Source organism: Capsicum annuum, chromosome 4 (genome assembly GCF_002878395.1).
Source record: "Capsicum annuum cultivar UCD-10X-F1 chromosome 4, UCD10Xv1.1, whole genome shotgun sequence".
Taxonomy (NCBI): Eukaryota; Viridiplantae; Streptophyta; class Magnoliopsida; order Solanales; family Solanaceae; genus Capsicum; species Capsicum annuum.
Window position 1 is genome coordinate 193599359 of NC_061114.1, and position 15220 is coordinate 193614578.

Here is a 15220-nt window from a genome sequence, read left to right on the forward strand (position 1 = left end):
TCGTCTTAAGTCAACCAAAATCATTCAACCATTGTCGCTTATAAGAAGTAATGTGTTTGATGCATGTAAGTTTCAACTTCTCCACCACGTATGAACTTATCACATTAGCACCACTTTCAAAATCAATAATCATAAAGCAAATATTACCCTTTACCTCACACATTGTATGAAAAATACTACTCTTCAAATCAGTTATATTCACTGAGTTAGGTGAATTTTAGGTGACCTCTAATGAATCGAGTCAAGCAAAAATTCTTCTAAGTACCTTGGCTATGTCATTGTTTTGAGTCCCAACAATGGTATTCTTTCTTGTTTGAGACATCTCACTCTCTTGCCCCCTTTTCACTCAAATCACAACCTTTGATTGGATCCTTCGTAATTTACATATAAACCTTACTAGTAACAACGTTTTAGAAGTAAGATGTGGAAAAAAAAGAATTTATCAATACCCAGAAAAATTGAATTTGATTAAACAAGAAAAGGACTAATTTATTGAACAAGAAAACTTCAATCTTTTTCTCTTTGACGTAGGAAATCAAGAATCAAAACAAATTTTAAGTTTTCTTGGAGATGTCTTAATTCTCAAGCAATTAAATTTTCTCCTATTTTTTAAAATTTTAGTTGTTGGCTCCTTGTTTTCTTTTTTTTTATTAGGTTATGTCGCTTAACAATAAAAATAATTTTAAAAACTGACCTTTTTTAAATTTCAAAATTTTTAAAAACAAAAATAAAAAATAATAGTTTTTTTTATATTTTAAACTCCTAGGATTATCAAGAATGAAAAGTTGATAGAATCGTTTTGATACCACTTGATAAGAATCGGGTTATCTTAATAAGAGATAAGCATGTACTGATAATCTTATCAAGTGGTACTAAATGCTTATCTCTTATTAAAGTAACATCAAGTTATCAGAGTTGTTCTAACAAGTTTCCATTCTTGATAATCTTGGGAGTTTCAAAAAAAAAAAAATTCTTTATTTTATTTTTATTTACTTTTGAACTTGGAATTTAAAAGAGTAATTTTTTTAAATTATTTCTATTATTAATCTACATAGCCTAGCAAAAAATAAGAGGCAAAAAATAAAATGAAAAAAAAAACAGGAGAAAATTCAATTGCTTGGGAATTAAGATATCTCTAAGAAAACTCAAATTTGATTTGATTCTTGATTTCTTACGTCATAGAGAAAAATATTGAAGTTTTCTTGTTCAATAAATTGGTTCTTTTCTTGTCTCATCAAATTTAATTTGTCTGGGTATTAATAAATTTATTTTTTTCTACATCTTACTTCTAAAAGATTGTTACTAGTAAGGTTTACATATAAATTCTGAAGGATCCAACGAAAGGTTGTGATTTGAGTGAAAAAAGACAAGAGAGTGAAATGTCTCAAACAGGAAAGAATATCATTATTTGGACTCAAAACAATAACATAGTCAAGATACTTAGAAGGATTTTCGCTTGAATCGAAGCATTAGAAGTCACCCAAAATCCACCTAACCTAGTGAATATAACTGATTTGAAGAAAAGTATATTTCATACAAGGTGTGAGGTAAAGGGTAATATTTTCTCTATGATTATTGATTTTGAAAGTGGTGCTAATGTGATAAGTTCATACGTGGTGGAGAAGTTGAAACTTACTTGCATCAAATACACTACTCCTTATAAATGATAATGGTTGAATGATTTTGGTTAACTTAAGATGACTAAGCAATGCATGATTTCTTTCTTTATTGGGAGGTACTCGAATAATATTTTTTGTGATGTAATTCCAATGCAAGATTGTCATATCATGCTTGGGCGTCCATGACAGTTTGATAGGAATGCTATTATGATAGGGGAAAGAATATAATTTCTCTTAAGATAAACAAAAGAAAATATAAACTTGTATCATTAACTTCATCTCAAGTTTATGAAGATCAGAAACATGTGAAAGAAACAATGTAAGGGAGTGCATGTTGATATCCTAAGAGAGGAAAAAAAAAAAAGAAGTTGTGTTGTGTGAAGAGAATGAGACGTTAAGTGAGAAAAAAAAAATCAAAGTCGAAATAAAAAGAAAAGAGAGATATTCCTGAGAGTAAAACAGAGAGGGGTGACCATGTGGTACAAAGAGAAAAGGAAGAGAATTTGAGTGAGGTTGTTACTTATTCTAACTCTAACATTCCTACTTCTTCTTCTAGTTGCTTTGACTTTCTTGTAGGTACTCATGGAAAAGTTTGCATTGAAAATCCATCATTAGATAAGTCTCATGACAAGAAGTCAAACAAGATAGATGTAGATTTAACGCCAATGAGCAAGAAAAAATGAGGTGATATTGTTTCTTTTCTACATAAGACCAAGTATGGTATGTATGATTGTTTATCCACATTTTTGAAATTCCTAAAACGCCTAAGGTATATTTGGAGGTGATGAACTAAACTCTTAATTCTTATCTTAGTGACTTTATTAAATTTGATGATGACGATATTTGCTCTATAATAAGTCATTAGTTGCAACCTCTAAGTTCAACCATACAATCAATTTGTTATATTTGAAAATTGAGAATAACAAAGTTGAATATGGATTATCGCTTGTTGAGAAGAGGCGTGGTGTTTGTAGGAAGAAGCTTGCGAATGAGTTAGATGATTCTTCCTTTCTTATTCTTGCGTCAAATAAGTTTTGTGTACTTGTTGGAATATGATCCTTTTTGTGTGATGAGTCATAATTCTTCAAGTCTTGGTGATTGTAAGATTAAAATGGTGTTTGCTACTAATGATGAGGAAATACATGACTATTATGATACTAGTGATCAGATACTCTTGTTGAACCTATTCATGATTCTTGCTGGTGAATTTGAGCACCTACTTGGAATTTGATGAAGATTGTATTTTGAGATTGAAAGGTTCTTCTAACCTTCTTGAAAACTCTTATGCTGATGTGAATAGGTTTTATGTGGAAAAGTTCGTAGAAAGTGTAATTAATAATGGTTGGATATATCATAAAAGTGTTTAATTTGATACATATTCTATGAATGTTACGTCGTTTTTGACAAGCCCATTGGAGTACTTATTGGTAGAGCTAAATTGAAGAGGGCCATATCATTTCCTACGTCATTTATACATGAATTTTATTGTACTCATACAAGGAAGAGAATTTTCTATTGGAGTGATGATGTCCACATGCTTTATAAAGGCGTATTTATACAGGCAAGGATTAATAAGGTTAAATGGACATATGGTCACTATCTTGTTTTGTTCCTACCATTGTTGTTTTTAAGTAATGGAGGTTGTTTACTATTGTATATCTTCTTGATTCTGCGAGATTCAAATTCGAGGACGAATTGTTTTCAAGAAGAGAGGTATGATAGCATCCAGGCTGATGCACTTACATTAAGATTGTTGGGCATCAATGTAAATCAAGAAGATGCTTATTATGGAAGAAGCCCTAGAACGAGTGCAATAATTATGAAGAAGAATGAACTAAGTGCTACACATATTTCATGGTTCAAGTTCACGCCCAAAGGAATTATGAAGAAGAATGGGCTGAGTGCAATAATTATGAAGAAGAATGGGCTAAGTGCTACATATATTTCAAATTTGAATCATGAAATATGTGTAACACTTAGCTCATTCTTCTTCATAATTTTTGGACCGTTCTTGGGCTCTTCTTCCATAATAAGCATCTTCTTGATTTACATTGAAGTCCAGCAATCTTAATGCAAGTGTGTCAGCCTGAATGCTATCATTCCCCTATTCTTGAAAATATTTCGTCATCAAATTTGAATCTCGTAATCAGAAGATATATTAGATCTGATAATGATAGTGAATTATTTAGCTTAAAACGTGCATTGTTTAATTCACTGGGACATATGGCTGCTGATGCTATGGTACCAAAATTGTCAAGAGTAACAAACTCTCAGCCAGAGCCTCAGCTTATGTCCTAATGGGGTACTTTATGATTTAAAAGGGATATTTGTTGTTTGATTTGAATGAAAACAAGATTTCTGGTCAATTAGATGTGGTGTTCAAAGAAGAAACATTTCATTTCAGAAGCACAAATACTCAAGAGAGACATTTTCCTTTGATCCCTGACACTTCCGTAGTCCATGAGGCTGATCCTGTTGCTATGACAGACATAGAATCATCTACTGAGCTGTCAATTCCAATACCAAATATGGTTGTACCATCTAAACTGACTGCAAAAGAGAGCACTGCAGAACACTAGAGGGACTTTAAAGCACCTGCAGGCCAACTAATTTTTTTTGGAGAAACAGCTGATATGAATACCACCTCATCTTGCCCTGATGCACCAATGAGATCTAGGAGAATTGTGTTTAACACCAGTTTGGCATCAGGATAATGTGGCCAACAGTGGAGCATCCTAGAAATCTCACTCACAAGCCAATTATATTTCTTATCAGCATATTTCACCTGCATATAAAGCTTACTTAAGTGTCCAGTAGATGCTAATGTGCCTTGAAATTAGGCCATATTTTGACGTGTTCTTAAGCTTGTTTTAATATGTTTGAATGTTAAAAAGTTGTTTTTGTAGGTTTTAGAAGTCAAAATGGTCAAAAGGAGGAAAAGATAGAAAACTATCAAAAATTGGGTGATTTACGATCGTAGATTAAATCATGGACCGCATGTTAGGTCATGGAAATATTCAGAGAAGGTATCCAAAGGACCCTGTAGAACTGGTAAATATACGAAGAAAAATACGACTACGTGTCTCGTTCTTAATTACTGGTTGGTGGTTGCAAACATTAACCTACACGATAATATCTTAGTTTTGCTTGAGAAACCAGATTAGGATTTAATAGAAGAAGAGGTACATGAACTCAGGCGCTAATAGATTCGATTAGGCATAATTCGAATTTACATGGCATAACCAGTTTTTCTTATGTTAATAACTCATAGTTGTAGGAAGTAGGAACATCATATTGAGATAAATTGAAATTACTCCCTTTTTTTATAATCGTAATGTTTGGGTCAACTTACATGCACCTCGACTTTCAATAGGGAATGGTCACCTATGCCAAGACTTGAGGACTTTCAATAGGGAATAGTCATCTATGCCAAGACTTAAGGATCTCAAGGTTAAAACAAAGTTGTAAAAAGCTAAAATAAGTGCACTCAGGTGAAATGATACTATAAGGATTGGATTTTGTTCTCAGTTTTTCCCAGAAATGTGATATATAACAGGTAAATGAGCAATGATCCAAAAATGCCACTTCATGTATACAATGATGCACACTATGAAATCTAAACTAAGGCTACAATATAGGTAATTACTTGGGTCTTAACAAAGAGCACCTCTGTCACAACAAATACCAGCACGACATCGTCAACGCACATGATTATACCTGCCAAACTACAGAGCAGCTATATCTGAATCTGGCAATCTCATCCTTGAACATCTGTAAGAGAAAATAGTCTTGTTTGTCCTTTTACGGGCATAATGCTATTTCAATGGAAAAAGCACAAACAGTATGATAATCTCTGAAAGTTCCCATAAGATTAATCAACATGTAATTATCTGAAGACCCTAAGGGAGTGATTAACACATGAGAAACCACCATCAATCATTAGATTATGCCCACTGATATACCTTGCTTCATCACTGGCTAAGAAAAGCACAGCATTAGCAACATCGTGAGCCATCAATTCCACACCCTGCAAGTTAGCATTCCTGGCAACAAAAGCACGAAAACCTTCCATTGCATCATCGGTCCTTTCATCCTCAGGCAAGTGAGCCAGAGCTAATCCAGTTGCAACAGCGTAAGGAGAAACACAATTCACACGTACTCCATGTTTTCCCATCTCAGCTGCAACGTTTTGCGTCAGTCCCAAAACAGCATACTTGGAAGCTGTATAACCATGAGGTCCGGTTCCAGCAATGGCACTTGCAACACTGCACAGAGATACAATTGCTCCCTTCTTTAGTGGTATCATTATGCGAGCAGCATGCTTCATTCCAAGGAAAGCACCCTTCAAGTTCACGTCAAGCACATTCTCAAATGCAGAAAGTTCATAGTCACGGATATCTGGAATAGGGGGTCCAGACAACCCGGCATTATTAACCATTATATCAAGTGTACCAAACTTTTGAACGGTAAAATCAACTGCATTACTAATATCAGCTTCTGCAGTAACATCACAGTGGATAAAACATGCATTCTGGTCATTACCAAGGGTCCGACAAACACGCTGTCCAAGTTCATCTTGAACATCAGCAATGCATACTTTTGCACCATGTTTATGAAATAGACGTACTATGCTCTCTCCTATGCCATTTGCCCCTCCAGTGACTAAAGCGACTTTGCCCAATAACCTGATATATAAGATGAAGGGTCAAGTGGTTTTCAAAAAGAAAAAAAAACGAAATCGACTTTAAATTCAGGGTGGTAGCTTCATCAAAAGAGAGTTCTCTTATCATGAAAAAGAAACATTTCCGTCGAGGAAGGATTACGACCTTCAACCATCCCCAACAAGAGATACAGGAGGAAGAGCGAGAACTCTTATGTTCCAGACAGCATCTAAATGGTTGAGCAGGAAATAATTTATAACTTAAACACAATATTCACATTTGGGGGAGAGGGGAAGGAAGGATCGGAAGAGCAAAACATGTGGGGAGAGGGAAAAGATGACACCTATTATCTCAAGGTTTTAATTGCCATAATTTTTTAATCACTCTCTTCGACACTCAGTGTTGTTTATGACCAAAGGACAATATATTATGAGAGACAAAAGATGTGCTCGAGCTATTAGTACAGCTTGGAAAGTAGTTTGAATACTGAATTACAACAATATGATATAAACCGCACCCCTTGACATCAGCGGGTGGCTGAGCATCGGCCTATGTTGCTGGCCTAGTGATGCTGGGAGTCGGCCTATGCTGATGTTGGCAATGGGCGCTGGACGCCGACGTCAGCTATGGGCACTGGAAGCTAGCCTATGCCGACATTGGCTATGAAGGTCAGGGGTTCAAAGTTGTTTCCATATCGTTAAGATACCTAGAGTAACTATTTCTTTTCTCAGTGATAGCACATTCAGCTTTCAGTTAACTTTATCTCTGACCAGCAATAGCCAAGTAGAACAAATCGGATTGTATATTTCTCCGAACAATACAAAATCTGTTGATATCAGACTTATTAGAGGAAGTATTACGGGTTACCAAATACTATCATGATTCCCAAGTTCATTTACATTTGATCAGCCATTGAATTATTTTTTGTTCCAAGACATAGTCTGTTCCCAAGCCATAGTTGAAGAACAAATAATGAAGAAGTTGGAAGAATTCAATTGATGAGATTACGGAGAAATACAAGAGACGGAAATATGATACAAATACAAAACCAGTGGGGAGTACCTTACACAAATCTAGACCAGCTTGAGATTATATAAATGCATTTTCCAATCCATTTGTTTCAAAATACTGGTATAGCGAATGCAGAATTTAGCAATTTTATTCAAGAATATGCTATTCCAACCAAATGTACAAATTGACCATAAAATGAGAACACACCAACCCATGGTTTTTCTAGTCCAAAAAATCAGATGCTAGAAAGAAAGGAAAACTACATTGAACGGTCAAAACTAATCCTGAATCAATGTCATCTCAAACTACCTTGGAAGAGTCAAAAAGGAAAACTAAATTGAAGGTCAAAACCAAAAAGAATCAAATTCTATCTCTCTCGCACCATACCAATAGAAGTAACAGCACAAGTAAAGGAATCTATTTCACAGTTACGTCATAAAAGGTGCATTTAACAGTGCATCCCTGGTGGACACATAATTTTTTAAAAAATATAATCACCCACACAATGTGCATATGCAGGCTTTTATTGATAGAAGAAAACCACAAAAAAGTGTACAAGAAGGGCCAGACCTTACCTAATTCGATTTGAGGTAAAGAGAGGAGCAAGGGACAATGTGTCCATGTCACACCTCTCTTTTTCGGGGAAAAGGTAAAGTAAGGACCCATATCACACCTCTTATTTGCACATATCACATTGGCATTCTGTGAACTGCAGACAAGATAATCGCATGGTGGTTCCTGTACAAAACCTTGGTGTGCTTTGAGGCAGCTTCTAGCTACGCATCAATACTAAAAAGTCTAAGTTAATTACAGATAAGAAGGTGCAAATCTTCAGGAGTTACTTCAACAAATACCTCGTAGGCATAGTGTTATGATTCGAACAGATTAAGCAAACCACAAGTAAAAGAAAACAAGAACAACACACAGATTTACGTGGAAACCCTTGCGGGAAGAAAATCACGGGCAGAGGCAGAGGAGGTTTCACTAAAATGGAGAGAGAGTATAAAGTGGGAGACATAGTCTCAATGACGTGTATTTTTCTGAACAGCCAAAACAACCCACTAAATGCACTTATATAATACGTGCATATAAATAAGTCCTAGGCCCCAAAACATAAAGGTCCATACGTCGGCCCGATCACTACGCTACCACCATAGACCCCATTGAAAATCACAAACAAGGGTCGCACCGCGGAACTTTCAAGGCCGGATCAACAAAATTCAGGTCACAACTCTTAACACATAGGATGGAGTATCTCCCAACTAATATTTGTACTTGCTTTTCAAGAGGGAAGTTTAAAGATATGGAACTTAGGACCTTGGTCGCGATAATAGAAGGGAGGCCGAGCAAACTAAGATCTAGTATTAGTGAAGAATAGGATAAATAACCCTAATTAGAAAAAAATGCTGAGTACGCAGACTAAAATATACCTACCTTGTACATTAAGATAATCAAGAAAATATTGTTAGGCTTCGTATAGGAGTAGTAAAGGGGAAAGGAGATGCCATCTGGTGGAATGAAATAAGATAAAGCTCTAGCTGAGGAGAGAGGCTGGACATTAGCACATTCTCATCTGCAATAAGTTTATCTTGGGGAAATGGCTGTAAAGGTCTAGTTGCAAAGAGAATTTTCTATGGAAGATGGTGGTCCTCGCAAGATACGTATATCAGCAATAGGAATGCTTTCCCAAGTACGTCGTGACCATTATAGGATGACCTTTACATGAAGGAATCGTGAAGAGATGGAATGAGTTCTCAAGAAATGGTGGTCTGACAATGTTATTGGCAATGGTACTCATCTGTTGTTGAATATGTGGTGTTAGAGCTCAATTCTGAAATATGAGCTTCCTTGCTTGCTGCAGATTACAATGATAAGAAAGCCCAAGTAGCTGAACTTCTTGGACGAGATGACGCCATATTAGGATATCCTTTGGGTAACCTATCTTAGACAAGAAATGGGACCATATTATTGATGAATATTGCGATGATACTTTAAACAAGTTTTGGAAAAGAGCTTTTTGAGAGGTTATCCGCTAAGCCACACTGTGATTGTTCAATTGATATCTGTGATTCTAGGCCCACGTGTGCATCCATAAGCTGAAGCACCTAATGTCTTCGTGAGGTATGCATGTCAGAGTGCTATGCTAATGGGACACAACTTGAGAAAGAGAAGATTTTTTTGAGAGGTTATCCGCTAAGCCACACTGTGATTGTTCAATTGATATCTGTGATTCTAGGCCCACGTGTGCATCCATAAGCTGAAGCACCTAATGTCTTCGTGAGGTATGCATGTTAGAGTGCTATGCTAATGGGACACAACTTGAGAAAGAGAAGACAGATGGGTAGTCAATCCGTGTTGTAGTATATGAACCACAGTTGGTGAGGATGTGGATCATACACAGCTTTGCAGTTCCCCGTATCCTTCGTGTACTCTATGTCTGAAATGGCATGGGTGCTACCTAGAAATGTTTCAGAACACTGTCCACTTGGAGTGTGAACAAGTGGACGCTAAAGAAATGGACTTGTATAATATTGCTTCTCTGTAAAGTTTTTGGATGATTTAGAAAGAAATGAAAGGAAGATTCTTTAAAGAGGTAGAAAGTCCAGTATGGAAAATCAGTTTCCTCTTTTTGTTTCATTTTTAAGTTTAACATAGAAAGGACGATACCAAAATCTATTGACAAAGGTTGAATGTTTTCGAAAGCTAGATGTCCACGGTGTGCAGCGTACTGACTTGGTTTATTATCAGTCCAATTATTTGGACACAAACAGATGAATTAAAGTTATCAAGTTACATTTTATAAAGGAATTCAGTGATCTAAAATATTTGTGCTGGTGCACCACTCTAACTATAAAATTCGGCGGTCCATTTGGGAGGGGAACAATAGACTTTTTGAGAACATAGAAGGCTCTATACTTGAAGCAATTATAAGTTTTTGCTTAGGATTAGGTGCAACAAGGCCCCTATGATGGTTTGGCCATAGTTGATTTCCTAATTACATGACTAGTAATGGATCACTCTCTTGACTATAACTTCTCCCAGCATTTTGATAATTCAATAGAAGTTATAACATTTTACCCATCAAAAAGAAAGTCCACTATGGAGAATCAGTTGCTCCTGTTTGTGGCATTTGTATTAGGCATACTCAACAGACGCTCTAACTTGGTCTCAGCTTGCAAGTAAACACTCCAACTTTGAGAGTGCACATCTGGATACCTCAATCGTATCCACTGTGTCAGCTGAACACTCCAACTTATAAAATGATCATCTAGACAGCTCCAAAATTAATGTGCCATGCTTGCATCGGGTGTCCACAAGACACAATGAGAACAAAGTAGAGTGTCTAATTGTCAGTTGAGACCAAGTTGAGGTATCCAAATGTGCACTCTCAAAGTTGGAGTGCTTACTTGCGGGCTGAAGCTAAGTTTGAGCATGTGTTTATGTATTATGCCTTTATATTCTTGGCACAAAAAGGGCATGGTATATTCCTCACACAATTAGCCGAATTCTTTGCAAGTCTTGATGTAAATCCACAATGTGCAGTGACAGCAAATTGGTGCATGTTCAAACAAATTATTCCAGACTTTATCAAAAAAGAATCTTTTAGAAAAGGTAAACATAGGGTATTCAAAATTAAATCTTATAATAAAAATGAAATTTAGCAATGTTTCAATCAAAATTCATCCTCCATTAGCTTTGCGTGGGTCCGGGGAAGGGCTGAGACCATACGGGTCCATTGTATGCACCTTACCTTACATATCTACAAGGAGTTTCCACGGTTTTAACCCAATAACTTTATCCGTTACTCCGAAGTTCCCTCTTTTGTTAAGGACAACATAAAAATTTTAAAAAAATTGCTAATGGTCAAAAGAAAAGGCTCACAATATCAAAGCCAAGAACCTATCACACACACACACACACACCTCTTCCCCAAAACTACATAAAAACAAGCAGAATTGGCTTATATGTAATTGCAGCAATAAGAGTATTTAAGCAGTACCTTTGGTTAGTTATAGAAGTGTCAGAGTTTCCTTGAACTTCCATGGCAGCAAGGTTCCTTCTTTACTAACAGCAAAACAAAAAAATTGAACCCAAAAAAGCAAAATAAATTACAAAGCTATGTCTTAGTCTTGGTGGACATATATTGATATCTGTGGCAGATAGCTCCTCAATTTAATTTAAGGTGTGCGTACGCTTACTCAAACACCATATATGAAAAAGTAATACAAAGCTATAATTTAAGAGGAGAGTTCAACACCATAAGCCTAGGAGAAAGGTCATTTTGTCAGCAAGAATTGAGAAGTCCAGTATGCATCGTTTCCTTCACTGTCATCTTACTAAGATTTGAAATAATTTAATATTAAAATTATTTTTAATTCTTAACAAAATAATTTATACATAAATATTTAAGTATTGTGTTAAATCATAAATTTTAAAAATATTTTTATTTTTATCAAGCATCCTACTAAAACAAATAATAGAACATAAATGAGACGAATGCAATATTATTTTATATATATTATATACATAAAAACAAGAACAACACAATTATACAGGGCTACAATGCACATGGCTGTTGATGAAACAGATTAAATCACATGGGTATTGGTTATGGGAATGGACCACAAAGTGTGGGGTTGTTACTAGCGTTGAAAATGATTATACTCCACTCAAACTCAAAGTAAAAGGAAAATGCTTTCTCCCTTTTATATTATTTGATCATGATCAGATACGCCCCTTAAAAAGAATAATTTATAAATATATTTTATTAAAAGTATTTTTTATTAATAATATTTGATATTTTAAATTTAACTATTAATATTATATATAATTATTTAATAGTAATAATACAGAGATAAAAAAAAATACAATAAAATCTCTTGATTGCATATATTAAATAAGTAAATTAAAACAATTACTTTTAATATAAATGTTAAGTAATATATACGGGGGGAAGGGGGGGGAGGAGGGGATATAATAGTAGAAGAATACTTCATTTTAAGATGAGTACATGTCAAATATACATCTAATTTCTTTCATGAATTATATATCTTAAATACAGGTAGAGCGAAGAGATTCATTCAATAATGCCTTTACTTTTAATTATCACAATAATGTTTCCTTTTAATTACAATAATAATGAACCCCATAATGTTCTTCCTTTTAATTACCACAATAATGAACAACATTATTTTGTCATGTCAATGCTCATTTGTTTAATCATTTATATTTATTTAGATTTATTATGCACTATAATGTTTCATCTATAGCTATCAAAATGATTTGAACCGTAAAACCAACTCAATCCAACCCTTGGTTAAGCAAAATTAGGTTAGATTCTTGCGGCCCATCTAGAAGCAAGGCTTTTAAATCCAGCCTTAGAGGCCTAACATGAGAGCCTCAGGACAGTTTCCGAATTTAAAAATAAGTAATTAATATATTTATATATTAAATAAAAAAATTAAAATAATTAAATAAGATAAAATAAAAACTAAAAACAATACGAAGTACATTACTAATAGATAGCTGTAATTACTCATCTAGTAAATAATCATTACATTACTTTATTATATTATATATGATATATCATTTCATATATACATATTTATTGGCTTTTGATCTTTCGTCTTCTCTTTACTTATGACAAACAAGTAAAGCTAGGGTTAGTTATTTTATGTTTGATATTTAGGTGATACTTATTATTTCTACAATTATAGAAGATCTACAATTATAGAAGAGAGTTCAATTTTTAATATTTAAATTCAAATTTAAGGTCAAATTTAACATTTTACTTATTTAAACGCACTCACCTCTTCAAGTTAAATTTTATAAAGGAATTCAGTGATCTAAGATATTTGTGCTGGTGCACCACTTCTAGCTACAAAATTCGATGGTCCATTTGGAAGGAGGGGAAAAATAGACTTTTTGAGAACATAGAAGGCTCTATACTTGAAGTAATTATAAGTTTTTGCTTAGGATTAGATGCAACAAGGCCCCTATTGATGTAAATGATGGTTTGGCCATAGTAGATTTCCTTAGTGCATTACATGACTAGTAATGGATCACTCTTTTGACTATAGCTTCTCCCACCATTCACTTCTTGTTGATAATTCAATAAAAGCTATAACATTTTACCCATCAAAAAGAAAGTCCACTAAGGAGAATCAGTTGCTCCTGTTGTGGCATTGGTATTAGGGATACTAAATTTCATCTCAGCTGGTAAGTAAACACTCTAACTTTGCGAGTGCACATCTGGACGCCTCAAATCGTCTTCACTGTGTCAGCTGAATACTCCAACTTATAAAATGATCGGCTAGACAGCTTTAAAATTAATGTGTCATGCTAGCATCGGGTGTCCACAAGACACAATGAGAACAAATTAGAGTGTCTAATTGTCAGTTGAGACCAAGTTGAGGTATCAAAATGTGCACTCTCAAAGTTGGAACGCTTACTTGCCGGCTGAAGCTAATTTTGAGCGCTTGTTTATGTATTATTGTATTATGCCTTTATATTGTTGGCACAAAAAGGGCATGGTATATTCCTCACACAATTAGCCGAATTCTTTGCAAGTCTTGATGTAAATCCACAATGTGCAGTGACAGCAAATTGGTGTATTTTCAAACAAATTATTTCAAACTTACCAAAAAAGAATCTTTTAGAAAAGGTAAACTAGGGTATTCAAAATTATATCTTATAATAAAAATAAAATTTAGCAATTTTTCAATCAAAATTCATCCTCCATTAAAATTCTTATTAAGGACACAAAAAAGGGTATTTCGGTGCACTTACCCTCCCGTTTGCGTGGGGTTTGGGGAAGGACCAAGACTATATGGGTCTATTGTATGCACCTCACCTTATATATTGCAAAGGATTATTTTCACGGTTGTAATCCGAAATTCCCTCTTTCTTTTCAAGGACAACATAAAAAATAAAAAATAAAAATTGCTAATGGTCAAAAGAAAAGTCTCACAAACACACACACAAAAAAAAAAAACTACATAAAAACAAGCAAAATTAGATTATATGTAATTGCAGCAATAAGAGTATTTAAGCTGTACCTTTGGTTAGTTAGAGAAGTGTCAGAGCTTCCTTGAATTTCCATGGCAGCAAAGTTCCTTCTTTTCTAACAGAAATAAAAGGTGACCCCAGAAAAGCAAAATAAATTACAAAGCTATGTCGTAGTCTTGATGGACATATAATATAGCTCCTTAATTTAATTTAAGGTGTGCGTAAGCTTACTCAAACACCATATATCAAAAAAAATACAAAGCTATAATTTAAGAGGTGAGTTCAACACCATAAGACTAGGGGAGATGTCACTTTATGTAGTACTCCACTCTTCATTTTACGTGGGCATCGTTTCCTTAACTGTCATCTTACTAAGATTTGAAATAATTTAATATAAAAATTATTTTTTATCCTTAACAAAATAATTTATACATAAATATTTAAATATTATATTAGATCATAAATTTAAAAAATATTTTTCATTTATCAAACATCATACTAAATCAAATAATGCGAAATAAAATGAGAAAAATACAATATTATTTTATACATATACATAAAAACGAGAAGAACGCAATTATCCAGGGCTACAGTGCATATGGCTGTTGATGAAACAAATAAAATCACATGGGTATTGGTTATGGGAATGGACCACAAAGTGTGGGGTGGCTACTGGCTAGTTACCCGGAGCTTGAGCTTTGAGTTGTAGGTGATAAAAGAGTTTTAAAATAAGGTGTAAGTGTCACAAGTCTTAATAATTGAGTAGAGGTGATGATTACTTTATTATGTATTAAGAAAGTTGGGTAAATTTGAAAATAGTCCAGAAATTTTTAAATTTATATTTTGGTCCAAATGTTTACCTAATATAACTAGAAACAGAGGGGAAAAGGGTGTGTTTCTCTCTCTTCTCATCCATTATTG

General features: G+C 34.3%; 1 protein-coding gene across 5 annotated transcripts; it reads right to left on the reverse strand.

The window, feature by feature from the left end:
- Positions 1-5111: 5111 nt before the first annotated feature.
- Positions 5112-14658, reverse strand: LOC107855068 (xanthoxin dehydrogenase). 5 transcript variants are annotated; one of them, XM_016700058.2, is made up of 4 exons: positions 14350-14591; positions 11292-11351; positions 6162-6304; positions 5112-6017 (listed from the first exon to the last, which is right to left on the reverse strand). In XM_016700058.2, exons 1-4 carry the CDS (start codon positions 14391-14393, stop codon positions 5506-5508), a joined length of 759 nt encoding a protein of 252 aa, XP_016555544.1. In that variant the 5' UTR covers positions 14394-14591; the 3' UTR covers positions 5112-5505. The 5 variants fall into 5 exon arrangements, with proteins under 5 accessions (XP_016555544.1, XP_016555542.1, XP_047266386.1 ...); XM_016700056.2 differs by having other exon boundaries at positions 5112-6304; positions 14350-14658; XM_047410430.1 differs by having other exon boundaries at positions 5112-6304; positions 11292-11348; positions 14350-14590.
- Between the last annotated feature and the right edge of the window lie 562 nt (positions 14659-15220).

Bases quoted from the DNA above. Each gene is read 5' to 3' on its own strand.
- LOC107855068 (XM_016700056.2), bottom strand. From the start codon at position 14,393: ATGGAAATTCAAGGAAGCTCTGACACTTCTCTAACTAACCAAAG. The intron at 11,352-14,349 runs GTACAGCTTAAA...CTGTTAGTAAAG, and splicing joins ACTTCTCTAACTAACCAAAG to AAGGAACCTTGCTGCCATGG. The intron at 6,305-11,291 runs GTACTGCTTAAA...CTTATATATCAG, and splicing joins ACTTCTATAACTAACCAAAG to GTTATTGGGCAAAGTCGCTT.